At 41.3% G+C, this 13,926-nt stretch overlaps 1 protein-coding gene across 1 annotated transcript in view; it reads right to left on the minus strand.

The window, feature by feature from the left end:
- Positions 1–13,396, minus strand: part of LOC134456063 (exostosin-like 2) — a 54,105-nt gene extending 40,709 nt beyond the window's left edge. Inside the window, exons 1-3 of the mRNA XM_063207497.1 lie at positions 13,323–13,396; positions 12,321–12,727; positions 5,224–5,294 (exon numbers count right to left, since the gene is read on the minus strand). Of these exons, the coding sequence (XP_063063567.1) occupies positions 5,224–5,294; positions 12,321–12,727; positions 13,323–13,396 (552 nt within the window). The remainder of the gene's footprint in view (positions 1–5,223; positions 5,295–12,320; positions 12,728–13,322) is intronic.
- Between the last annotated feature and the right edge of the window lie 530 nt (positions 13,397–13,926).

Raw genomic sequence — 13,926 nt, forward strand, 5'->3', positions numbered from 1 at the left:
TGAATGCTAAATATTAGTTATATATTAATTAAGCTCAACCAACTTCACCATAAGGTTCCCCATACTGAATTTTAAACATTAGTAAAACATTAGTAAAGCTCAACCAACTTCACAATAAGGTTCTCAATGCAGAATTTTAAACATTAGTTATACATTAATAAAACTCAACCAACTTCACCATAAGGTTCCCCATACTGGATTTTAAACATTAGTAAAACATTAGTAAAGCTCAACCAACTTCACAATAAGGTTCTCAATGCAAAATTTTAAACATTAGTTATATATTAATAAAGCTCAACCAACTTCACCATAAGGTTCCCCATACTGAATTTTAAACATTAGTAATACATTAATAAATACTTTACATAATTATTATTAAATGATTTATAAGTAATTAACAATAGTTTAGTTAATATTAACACTTAAAAATTATTTAATTACAATGCATTAATGATTAAATAATAAGTACTTAGTTAATATTGAACTATAAATTGTAAAATACAACTAATAATTATAATATATTAAGTAATAATTAGTTAACAGTTTATAAGTCACTTGTTATGCTTAAGTAATTAATCATAAAAGTATTTTTAATAATATATTAAGTAACTTATTATTATGTTCTATTAAGTGTTACAGAAGGACTAGTAAATATATTTTAAAACTTTGTAAGTGTTTAGTATACACTTATAAATGTATAATAAACCTTTAGTTAACCAATAGTTAAATGTTTGCTAACTGTTTGCTAACTGTTTATTAACTGTTTATAGCGGAAGGTTATTGTAAAGTGCTACCAAAAAATCTGCCCCCCCAATTTTGACATGAAAACGGCGCCTATGGTATCAGACCAGCTGGACCCACACCAGTTCGCCTACAGGGAATGCTGTGGTGTGGAGAATCCAAGCCTCTCACTTCTGGACACAGTAGTCAGGAAAAGGGACTCAATACACCCACACACCAAGATCCTGTTCATGAACTTCTCCTCTGCATTCAACACTGTGCATATTGACACACTCCTCCAGCAGCTCTCAAACCTTCAGATCCACCCAGCACTTACCCAGTTGATTAAAAGTTTTCTGCTGGACAGACTACAAGCAGGTATTTTTCAATGGCGCATCTTTAAAAATTACCTTGAACTCTGGACTTCCTCAAGGTTGTGTTTTATCCCCAATCCTCTTCTCTCTGTGTGTACACAAACTACATTGTGTGTCATAGGGAAGCTATGACACTTTTTAAATATGCCCATGACATTGCCTTAGTGGCACATATTGTATGTCTGATGCTCCAACTCGCTACCTGGAGGTAGTTGACAACCTGAGCCAAACTTTTGTTGAACGTTCCTTTGAGCTGAATGTCTCAAAGACAAAGGAGCCGGGGCAGAGACAAGACATCAACTTTGTTCCAGCCACTCTCCATTCAAGGGCAGACAGTGGAGTAAGTGGACGAGTTTAGGTACCTAGGCACCGAAATGGACACCCCCCTGTCTTTCTCACAGCACATGGACTTGATATTTAAAAAATCAAGCAACGCCTTCACCTACTCAGTAAACTCAGGACATTTCAAGTCAGCAAGGACATACAGTTATTAGTACAATTTCATACCTAGACACTCACTTAAGAACCTTGGCATGAAGTACAGTGACATACTTTTGAAATGCATGTGTACATGTTTGTCTGTCAGATCAAATGCTGTGATCCACAATGGTCATCAGTCATACTGAGACCTGGGATGATGCAGACCCTCATGTCATTCATTAGCTCATTAGGTCATGTGATTAATTCAACTGGCCTGGAGGAGCTCATAGTGGCTGCATATGGAGTTGACCTCAATCTTAAATGGCAGGCTTGGCTCACGGACCGGCTATGGGTAGATTGCTTCATCACTCCAGCATTCATAGCTCACAGAATTGGCTCATTCAAATACATTGTCTTCAATAGATGCTACCAGATGCCTTTGGTCATCACCTTTATGCAAGTTGGATCACACCTGCTTGAAATGCAGCATATCCCTGATGCTGCCATGGAATATTTTCTGACTGGAATGATGTTTAACGTCACTCTTATGGTGTGACAGCACCGAGTGTAGATGTTTGGAGACCAGACATGAATAAGGCAAGGTAAGGGAGTTGGAGATGAAAGGTATCTCAACAAACACTGATCAGGTTTCTGTGGGGACTCAGTAATAGTTACGGATGCTGGCTAGCATAGCAAACAGCCCAAGTTGTGAGTAATTGTGTTGTATGTGTTCTTACTGTTGTAATTGATATATCTCTACATATCATGTGTAGGCATCAAAGGGGCTTTACCTCTTTGATAGAGAACAATTTCACCCTTGGCACATGTTGTTCCAAAAAAACTTGTAATGTATGCTCTAAGAAATTGTATTAATATTATTACTTTTTTATTGCTATTTTATTATCTTAGTTTAATTTGCTTTTTCTCTATTGTGATTTTTCTTTTCTGTACAGTGGCGTTGGGCATTTTGAATGGCACTTGACCTGCATTATCAGTTAGTATGTATTCATTCTCTTCTCACCCACTTTCAACACAAGCTACATTGCAAAAGGTGTGTATTTGACCAAAAATATTGCTGCAATACGCTTGTCAAGACATAAAATGTGCCCCCCCCCCCTCCCCCCCCCCCCCCCCCCCCCCCCCCCCCCCCCCCACCCCCCCCCCCCCCCCCCCAGCCCCCCCCCCCCCCCCCCCCCCGCCCCACCCCCCCCCCCCACCCCTCCCCCCCCCACCCCCCCTCATCCCCACCCCCCCCCCCCCCCCCCCCCCCCCCCCCCCTCCCCCCCCCCCTTCCCCCCCCCCCCCCCCCCCCACCCCCCCCCCCCCCCCCCCCCCCACCCCCCCCCCCCCCCCCCCCCCCCCACCCCCCCCCCCCCCCCCCCCCCCCCCCCCCCCCCCCCCCCCCCCCCCNCCCCCCCCCCCCCCCCCCCCCCCCCCCCCCCCCCCCCCCCCCCCCCGCCCCCCCCCCCACCCCCCCCCCCCCCCCCCCCCCACCCCCCCCCCCCCCCCCCCCACCCCCCCCCCCCCCCCTTGACATGAATTTTGAACCTGGCAGGCATTTTATAAATGTCAGAATGACTTCAGCATCCTCCAAAACCCCCAAAACCACTCCAGGATTGAGTAGATTGCCCAAACTGATCATGCAATAAGGCCAGCAAGGCGCTTATGTTAATGTATGCTAATTATGCTAAAAAATACACATACACTAGTGCCATAATGACATACAATAGTGTGCCCCTCCTACAAAAAAGTGAGGAAAAAAAACAGGTGATCCTCAAAATAAAATACCGACTGAAGTTAGCACAAACCATGGAATATTTTGATTGCATGAAGTAAACTCCTGAAAATAAGAACCTCACTCACTTTCCACATACGCTGTACTACAGCACCTCAAATCTCAACCTTAATTCTATGTCTTTGGTAGCTCATCTACTTCATATAGTAGGGCCATGGGTAGAAATTAGGACTGGGCGGTAAATCGAGTTTTACGGTTTCTCCAGAAGTTTTATGAAATCGATGAATATTTTGACATATCAAATATCTCAAGTTTAGACTNTAAATGCGTAAGATTTCGCCACTCTGATTTCCCTTCTGTGCTGTGGAGCGGTCCGCCCCGCCTCCTCCTTGCGTGTGTTTCCCCCCAACAGAGCTGGCTCCCCTCCCCCTGCTCCTCCTCCTCCTCCCCCTCCCCTTGCGTGTAGCAGCGTGTGTTTGTGTTGATAAACTCTTTCAACATGGCGGCGCCCACAGAAGAAGCCGAGACAGCAAAATTTGTTCCAAAGAAAAGGACGAACGGCTCAACAATATGGCGTTATTTCGGATTTAGAGCCTCTGATGAGGAGCATCTCTATAAGAGGCTGTTCGTTGGTCCGTCCATCCGTGACGCTTTTTGTCAGACATCTTTGTCCCATACAACCAGAGTGGGGTAAACCGGCTGTGCTAATACAGCCGTGATGCGTTTCCCAATCATTGGAAACCGCTTCGAAATGATAATAAACAACTAAAATATGATTTAAGTGTTTCTAGAAAGTTACCGCTGTTTTTATAAGTGCATACAGTGACACTAATAAGCGTTTATTACTGCCGTTTTCGGTTTATCACCGCTGCATACTGACGATGCACCCCTCAAATAGTGCCGTTTAGGAACAAAGACCGGTTTATTTTCGTTCCGCCTGGAAGCAGTCCGGAGCAACGGGCCTGACTCCTGTCTGACTCTAGTCTAGCCTTTGATCTCACATGGTTTAAGCATTTTGATGCTTTGTTATATTTTTTATTTTTGTACATATTATCTTCCTTAAAATAACAAACAGAACAAAAAATGACATTGTAATTTCAACATTGAACATCTTTTGGCTAGATAGCCAACGAGCTTTAAAAAAACAACAACAACAAAAATTTGCTTGGAATTTTTTTTTTTGGGGGGGGACGACCTGTTTGCACTTAAATAAAAAGAAAACCCTTTGCTGAATTTCGTGAGGGTTTTTTTCCCTTGCATAGATATCGAGATATATATCGTATATCGAGATATAGCAGACACTAATCGAGATCATTGTTTTTCTCAATATCGCCCAGCCCTACTAGAAATAGTTGAAATAGGAAAGGTTTATGGTATGTAAATTACATTGAAGTTGCATTTCTGCTTGACCCGTGCAAGGGGCAGCCCTCAATGGCGTCCCTAGGGAGCAGTGCGGCGGGACGGTACTATGCTCAGGGTACCTCAGTCATGGAGGAGGATGGGGGAGAGCACTGGTTGAATACTCACCCCACCAAACTGGTGGGTCGGGAGTCGAACCGTCAACCTTTGGGCTGCATATCTGACACTCTAACCGCTTAACCATGACTGCCCTATGTTAAATGAGGGCCCATAGTTATTCTACCAAATACTGATTTCTGAACTCTTCCTAAGTTGAAACATTACTATTATATATCATCTTGTTTTCTTTGCCTCTTTTGAGGTCTGATAACATTGCATCTTCGTTATTTAGAACAGTTGTAATTCTTTGCAAATAAATGCTTTAAATAACAATGTTTTCGTAATTTGGAGGAAATGCTGCGGTACTGATGAAACAACAATGTTTGTTTTACTCAAACACATACAGTACCTATCCATGGTAAAATCAGAAAAAACTGAAGTGATCTCTCAATTTGTTCCACGGCTGTATTTCATGCCTGATTGGAGGAGATGTGCAACATGTATTGTTTACTTTACCGTCCAAACAGAGAAGGCGAAATTTATGTCGGGAATACTGATCTGCAAGTCGTCATCCAGCGTTAGCACAGCTGCGAGAATGCAAAGACAACAAGATGAAAGTTAATGTTTTTCATCAAGAAAATCCCATTTATACTGTACATGTTTGATGACAATGTATATACCTAAAGCCATTTCAATATTATAATATATATACATTTCTAAACGTCACACCAAAGGATATATTTACAGCAAATTGCTTTATCAACGTAAAAAAATTAATCAATTAATAGACCAACATTGTGACCACTTGGATTTTTTGAAAGATTAATTGCCGCACTAGGTAGACATATACTTCTTTGCCTCATAAACAATGTTTTATGAAAAAACAGTGTTTTGCTGCCTATCTGTCAACTACCCTTATACTCACTTAATATGAATTTGTTATTTATAACATTTGAAAAGAAAAACAAATTTGTTTTTGAAGGATAGTGACATCCATGACCTTCGGGGTCAATTTGACCCCAGAAGAAATATACATATTTCAAAACATTCAGAAAGATGTTCGTGTTAAATTTGTTAAAGGGACACTGTGCAGGAAATGGTCAAAAAAGATACTGCAACTATGCTGCTCATTGAAACTGGGCTGCCTATTGCCAAATTTGATCTTTACATGAAAGTTTACTAAGTAATAAACACATATTTTCTACTATTGTCCAAGTACAGTCATGTTTGCAGCTAAAAATGGCTATTTTTGTAAATTCAAAATGGCGGACCATGGAGAAGATCCCCCTTTTCATGTATGAAAATTGCAATTTTTCCAGTCATAATGAATACTTAGAATTTGATGCTGGTGGTAAGTATTCATGAAAAAGGTAACATTAGTGAATGGGCAGCATGAATTCTGGAAATAAACAAGTAAAAATCTCACACAGTGTCCCTTTAACCCTATCCAGACCGGGCTTTTTTGGCATTCCTGGGACCGGGGGGGGGGGGGGGGGGGGCTCTTTTGACCCCCCCCCCCCATAACTTAGGAACCGATTGGCGTATGACCACCAAACTTGGATGATCTTCAGCCAAAGAACTATGAATGACATGAGTTTGGTGTCATTATTGGATATTGACATCATTATGACGTCATTTCCTGATTTTATTGGCCAAAATGTCACCTTAATGTATTTTCCAATACATCAATTTTGGTTATTATGTGCATCAGACCACTTCAAATGTTCACAAGGGTGTCTGATGCTAATGAAAAGTAATGATGAGGCTTAGATTAGTGATTTTTGGTCAGGCGTACCTGTCAGAAAACCGTTGCCATGGCAACAACAAAAATGATAAACCTAATCTTTTGGTATCACATTGTAGCCAACTTCATTCTAGGAAAAGTCACAAAGTTTCGTAGTCATAGCTTTAGTCATTCAGGAGTTATACGACATCAAAGTTGGTGCGGGCACTTTTAGCACCACCCCCCCAACCCCCCCCCCCCCCCCCCGGTCTGGATAAGGTTAAACATGTATTTGAATGAAATTCTATAGAGAATATCATGATCTGCTTCAGTAGTTACAGTACATGTAGACAAGCATGGATTCTTTCAGTGAAATTCAGCGTCTTACTGTTGATGGCATTCAGCCCCAAACCATGTCAGTCCCACTACCATTCTTGACTTTAAGGCACGTTTCTTTGTACACAGCATTTTTTACTACCACCCATGATTGACACCTTCTAATGCATTTTTTTTTAAATCATAGTCTCATCAGAGTCCAACAAACTAAGGATATGGGTTACTGGAACCATGTCCTGTGATCTAATGACACCAAGATAAACAAATTTGCCTTAGATGGTGTCAAGTATGTGTGGTGGTAAAAAGCGATTTGTACAAAGAAAAGGGCCACATTCTTAACCCTCCTGTTATCATTGGGGTCTATTTGTCCCCATTCAATGTTAAACGTCTGGCAGATACATGAAGTACATCATTATTTTGCTTCATTTTTGATGACTTTTCCGAAATATATGGGGTCAATGTGAAAAAAGTGAAATTTCCACAATAAATGTTTTCCCTGAGTGCTGTACACATTTTGGTTACATCTGTGTTTTTTGAAGTTTATTTGAAGTGTATTAAACATAAATGGAACATCCAAGTTTTGCCAATACATGTTCCAATATGTCTAGATTATGTAAATACATGAACAATAGTTATTTAGAACAGACCATTTCGCTTAATTTAGGGCTCTGATAACTAACAACATGTATGATGTGGACGAGGGCCAAAACTAATTCAAGTCAACTTTTGGGCAGTTGTTGCACATTTTCGCCTAGTCATGGATACGATTTTTTGGTGTGTGGGCTGTATGTGGGGGTGCTAGGACTTATCTAGTAGAGTAGAGTAACTTTATTGATCCCCAGGGGGAAATTCAGGAACTTATCTAAAGGGCTTTTTGATGTCAAACAGAACAACAGTGAATATCTGAGGCATAAACCAGTGCAAAAGCTTTTCCTTCTGTCCTTCACGGATGTAACCTAAATCTGAGGATAACAGGACAGTTAAAATCAAACTTGGTGTGGGAGTGGCACACCTTGTTGCTATCAACAGTAGGAAGCTGAATTTCACCAAAGGAAACATGCTTGTCTACATGCACTGTGACTACTGAAGCAGATCATTACATGATACTCTACAGCAGGGGTACTCAATTAAAAGTCCCAGAGGGCCAGTTTTTCAAAATTCCTCCCAATAAAGGGCCGGGCCGACACTGACTTGCTCTCATTGCCACCCACCCTTCAGTATTTTTTTTAAATGACATAAGATTAGGCCTGGGCAAAAAATCGATGTGATTTTAAAATCGAGTTTGAAAGTCAAATCGATTTGTTTTTTGAGAAATCGCGTTATACGATTTTATTTTTAATCATCTGTCAGTTTATGTAGCCTATCCAAGCGCACAGCGCATTGCATTACGTTCACCACTTGGCGAGGACGTAGGCTGTCTACATCTGTGTCTCCTCCCCCATTACATGCACAAACAAACGTGGTGAGTGAAATGGTTTGACAGAAATATAGTGAAACGGGCGAGGAATACGGGCTCCTGTTCAAAAAAATGTGACACTACCTCCTATCGTTTTGCCAATGATACCAAACAACCTACCACTTTGTAAATTGTGAATGACAGTGTTGTCATATCGTAAGGTGTACGTCCAGCAGCCGGACTACAGGCATATTTGAATATTTGAAACGAAAACATATCGCGGAGAAAATGCTAAACAAACTACTCTACCCCTACCACAAGAGTGGAGCAAGGTGGAAAGCAGTCACGGATGCAATTAGCCTAGAACTACCTACTACGATATGCTTCCAATTTATTCGGCAGAGAAGAGAGGTTTTCAACATATGCTTAAAATTTTGGATGCGCTGCTTCCTCGTCTGTATAATCCTAACCAACATGTGAGTTGAAAGGAATATCTCTCCCTCCCTCTCTCGCTCACACGCACACACACACACACACCCAAGCACCCGGAACAATCGGTCTCTCTCGCGCGCTCTCTCTCCCCCTCTCTCCAAAGCCCTACTCGGACGGGAGTAGTTTAAAAAGGAGACTTGTGGTAAAGTGATGATAATCGCGTCTGAACGCGCCATGTCAGTATCGGCGATATCTGTAAACTTCGCCGAGAGTTTTACCACCTGTGAAGCAATCCAGAGAAATTACCAGCGCTGATGTCTGATTAAATGCATGAAACGCGATATCTACTCTACTCAGGCTTGCAAACGTTACCGTCTTGAAGTAAGCATTGTTTTAGGGTGTTGCTCCAAAATGTTTTCTCTGTGTTAACGCAGCAATGTTCAGATGCATCGACATGTATTTAGACGCTTTACTATGGGCTCTGATGGGAAACCAGCAGGCAATTGCTAAATTTGTTCATCTGGGACAAGAGCCTCCATACATCTGCACTATAATGCATCATTAATATATTGTGGGGATGGATGGCACGTGACGACAAATCTCAACAATGCCTGAGGGTTTACCCCTCACATTTTTGTTCTTTCTCTGAGATGTTTCAATGTAATCCCAATTGGTCATTTCTATTAGCAATGTTCTGAGATAAAATTACATTAGGCTATTTTGGCCTGGAGTTCCCAAACTTTACTATGAGCCCTCCACATACAGGTAGATTCCAGTCAAGCCCCCCTGACATGGGACATGCCACACTATTTTCTCTGCGCCCAGTTTCACACCTTGATAAAGTTTGTGTATTCCTAAGACCATTCAGGTACTACAGAAAGCACAATACATAAATATTGTGAAGAACAAAATTATTCCACTGATATTTAAGCCTATTTTTTGTTTATTTTGGCTATTATAAAACTTTATTTTCCCTGCCAATCTGCCACGGCCCCCCCTGGCATCCTCTCACGGCCCCCCAGGCATCCCCAGGCCCCACTTTGAAAACCCCTGCTATAGGCTACCTCATGTCCATATAAACTGGTCCAGTCCGAGTAGACTTCAATCACACATACCAGAGGCAACGCCACACAAACAGAGCCTACTTCTCTCTGTCTCTGTCTCTGTCTGTCTCTCTCTCTCTCTCTCTCTCTCTTTCTCTCTCTCACACACACACACACTCAACCACGTAGGGGCCTAGAGAGCTCAAGTTTTTTTTTTTTTTTTTTTTTGGGGGGGGGGGGGGGGGATGGGGTTATTGAATCGAATCATGAATCGTGAATCGAGTGTGTTAATGAAAAAATCTAGATTTTTTTTTCAGGGTGAATCGCCCAGCCCTACATAAGATTATCTGTTAGCCTATATTTGCAGACTACATTCATAAAGATTTATTTCTTTGTGAGAAAACCTATAAGCCTGAAGATAACACTTTTCAAACAAATGTTGCTTATTATGACTTTGTTTATGCAGCTCTCACATGCATAATGAGAATCAGACCCAACAAAGAGGAGGACACATAGATAGGAGAACAACAGGTTTTGTCAACAAGAAAATGGCACATTTGATGCAATGTTGATTAAATGCAAAAGCCAATAATAAATTGGCAAGTTGCTCATAACTTTGTTTGCAGTCTTATGAGGGTCTTAGCATTCCAAACGAACTGTTTGGGAACTGTTTAAAAGTGTGACAAGTTTATTAAGCAATCCGTTTTTAATAGGCTACCAATAGTTAGCTGCCAGCAGAGCTCAAACACAGTTTGCCTTCATTTGTGTTAGCAACTAGCTACAGCTGCTGCTAAACCAATTCGAAGTCCTAACACACTGTTTGCAATCAAATGTGGACCATTACTTTCAAAAACGAGTTATAGAGAACTTTGTGAATAATTTATTTACAGGCTCTGATACAGTCCTTCCCTTGTAGTCTACCTCACAACCTCTAATGCCACCGTCGTAGGTGCTTCTGTCCGAAGCTTGCAGTGACTGAGGGAGAAACTGCCTGAGGGGGCGGGGCACGGCACGCGTGCGCGATTTCAAAATAAGAGCCGACAGCGCGATTGGACATTTTCTTTTTTTTCTTCAGTTTTTCAAAATTATTCGAGGGCCAAAAATAGATGCCCCGCGGGCCACCACAAATGGCCCGCGGGCCGCTATTTGAGTATGGGGGCTCTATAGGATTCAATATGACCCCAAATTATTTTAAGTGTATTAAACATAAATGGAACATCCATATTTTGCTAATGCATGTTCCAATCTGTCTAGATTATGTAAAATACATGACCATAAGTTACTTAGAACAGAACATTTTGCTTTATTTAGGGCTCTGATCACTAACAATATGCATGATGCGGACGAGGGCGAAAACTCATTCAAGACAACTTTTTGGCAGTTGTTGAACATTTTTGCCTAGTCATGGATTAGTTTTTATGGAGTGTGGGCTGTGTGTGGGGGTGCTAGGTGCTAGAAGGGTTCTTTATGTCCCAAACAGAGCAACAGTAAATATCTGAGGCATGAACCGGTGAAAAAGTTTTTGCTTCTACTGATTTTGTAGACATTTAAGTGGCTGGGGTCAAAATGACCACAAGTATCACAGATGTAACCTAAATCTGAGGATAACAGCAGGGTTAAAAAGTTTTTGAATGGACCAATGGTCCAATGACAACTGTATTTTTTAAAATAATAAAAAACTTAAAATGCTCTGTTCCAAATTATTACGCAAAACAGGTTTGTTGTGTTGTAATCCAAATTTCTTTCTTTTTTTCCCATTTAGATAAAAAAGACTTGGAATTTGGTATCTGGTGACCCACGCTTCACTCTTCAATATACCCGTAGATATCCATGCCACGTTTAGGTGCTTTAGTGGTATGGACATTCTAACTCAAATGACATAACATCCCATTCATTTTCAATGGAGTTTTATGTCTGGTGAGTTAGAATTTCTATACCACCAAAGCACCTAAAGTGGCATGGAAATGTACGGGTATATTGAAAAGTGAAGTGTGGGTCACTTGACCAAACAAACAAAAACAGCTGAGAGCAAAGTATCAAGGATATCTGGGCATCCTGATATCTGGGACGACTGTCATTTATATTGATTATTTGGGGAAACAGCAAAAAAGGTAATATACGTAATACTGTGGAATGCAGTTTAATACGTATGGAAGAAACCTTTTCACAACTACAATGTCCAGAAAAGGTTTCAGATAAATGTTGAGTGTGCAGGATGTAAATAAATTTGAATAAACCCCAAAAATTAATGCATATAGTGATATTTCTATATAAACTCCTTGGGGTCATATATGACCCCGCTCGGTCAGATTAGTCGCAAAAACAGGGCGGTTACTTGAGGGTTAATTAAATGTGTTTTGGGGGACACAAGGATAACGGTTTTGCTTTGTCAGTTAACCGAATCATTTTGAGTAGCGTTTCTATCGTTTATTTTTTAAACAGGAGGAGAGAATGTATGCAGTTGCACGGCCCTCGTGGCCCTCTAGTGCAAGGTTGAAACTTTTCCGCGGCCTTCAAGTTTCTGAGCACGGCCCAGCTTTGGGCCGCGGCCCTATAGTTAGGAATCCCTGGTCTATACTGTAAGTGTATGTACCTCGTGTCCTACTCCACTTCAGATATTTTCAGCAAACAAAATCAAATGTGTGGACAGAACCACCAAGATAGCTAAAATAATTGGACATACCTTCTGTATCAATCTCTGGAAATGGCAGAAATCGGTTTCTCAACAGATTCTGGGTTTGCTCCTTGAAGAGTATCGGGACGAGGTGGGGGCCAAGAGACTCCCATAACTCCAGCGGTGGCTTCTGTCCAATATTTTGCCATACAATTATAATCTGCTTAAGATAAGGTACTGCCTGGTAGTGTTTAAGCAGATCAAAGAGAAGTTCTGTTCGATCAAAAGTAGGCATGATCATGGTGAAGGACTCATTTGCTTTGTTAGAGGATTTGAACCTTTGTAAAGCATGTGGAACACTGCCGGGGTTGATGAGGTCATCCATCCATGCATAGAAGCATATCGCTACAACGACAAGGACAAGCAGACTGGAAAATTTCAGTTTTTTAGAGGGCATCCTGTCTTGAGGAGACAACCTGTGAAGAGATACAGTTAGAGGAGAAAGTTAGAGCACTCATTCAATTATCTTACATTTCTGTCAGAATTGGTCTTGAAACATGGTCCGATCTGATCTTCCCAAAAATGCCAGGGAAGAACAGTGTCTGCTTTAACCCTCCTCTTATCCTCAGATTTTGGTTACATCCGTGATCCTTGGGATCATTTTGACCCCAGCCAGTAAAAGGACCAGTTCTTCCCATTTCAATATGTGCTACCCTTGACTTCGCAGTACCTGGAGAGGTTGCATTTTTCTGCTTAGCCCTTTCCGAAATCTGAGCTATTCTATGGGGACATTTTTTTTGTTTACATTTTAAACATATCTTAACAGGGGCCTACCCCAAATATTTTCCCAAAAGGTATCACTGTTTGGTAGTTAACTTGTCTGTTGATGTTGCATAACCTTTTGGATGTCATTGGGAATACTGTAAATCAATATGTTTTTTTATTTAATGTAAACAAACACCTGCCCCCATTTCAATGACCTGGGGTGGATTTCTGGAATCTGAGCAAAATTAGCCTTCGGACCAAGTAAGGCTGAACAAAGTCTGACACAACAACTAACAAACAACTTACCATTTCTCAAAACCCTTAAACCAATGTGGTCCGATGTACAGGGGGTTATACAAAATAATGGAAACACCTGTCATTTTAGTGTGAGAAGTGTCATGGCTCAAGTGGACCAGCTTGTCTGCCAATCTTCATTCATTGCACATTGCACCAGTAGGGTGAAGTGTGAAGGTTCAATTGGCAGGGTTAGAGCACAGTTTTGCTCAAAATTTTGCAATGCACACATTATGGGGGCATATCAGAGTTCAAAAAGGAGAAATTCTTGGTCCATGTGTAACTATTGCATCTTTGACTGAGACAGCAAGTCTTCAACAAGCAGCAGGAGGCAGTTGGTCTCAGGAGAGCATTTCCCCCAATGCACATACCGCACATACCGCATTACGCTAACAGCTCGACAAAGTTCAAGTACATTTGTGCTGACCGGAACTTAAGTTGCAGTAAGCTGTCGAAGCTGATCACTTCGATATTTAAGTCCACCCATATTCTGCAGTCTTTCAACTGTGTGATAAACTATATACACAGGACCACGGCGCAAGATAAAACATCACGGCAGCCAGGTCAGCGTTTGACACGGTAAAAAAATGGGTACTGCATTGATTAAATATACTAT

This window comes from Engraulis encrasicolus, chromosome 9 (genome assembly GCF_034702125.1).
Source record: "Engraulis encrasicolus isolate BLACKSEA-1 chromosome 9, IST_EnEncr_1.0, whole genome shotgun sequence".
Lineage (NCBI taxonomy): Eukaryota > Metazoa > Chordata > Actinopteri > Clupeiformes > Engraulidae > Engraulis > Engraulis encrasicolus.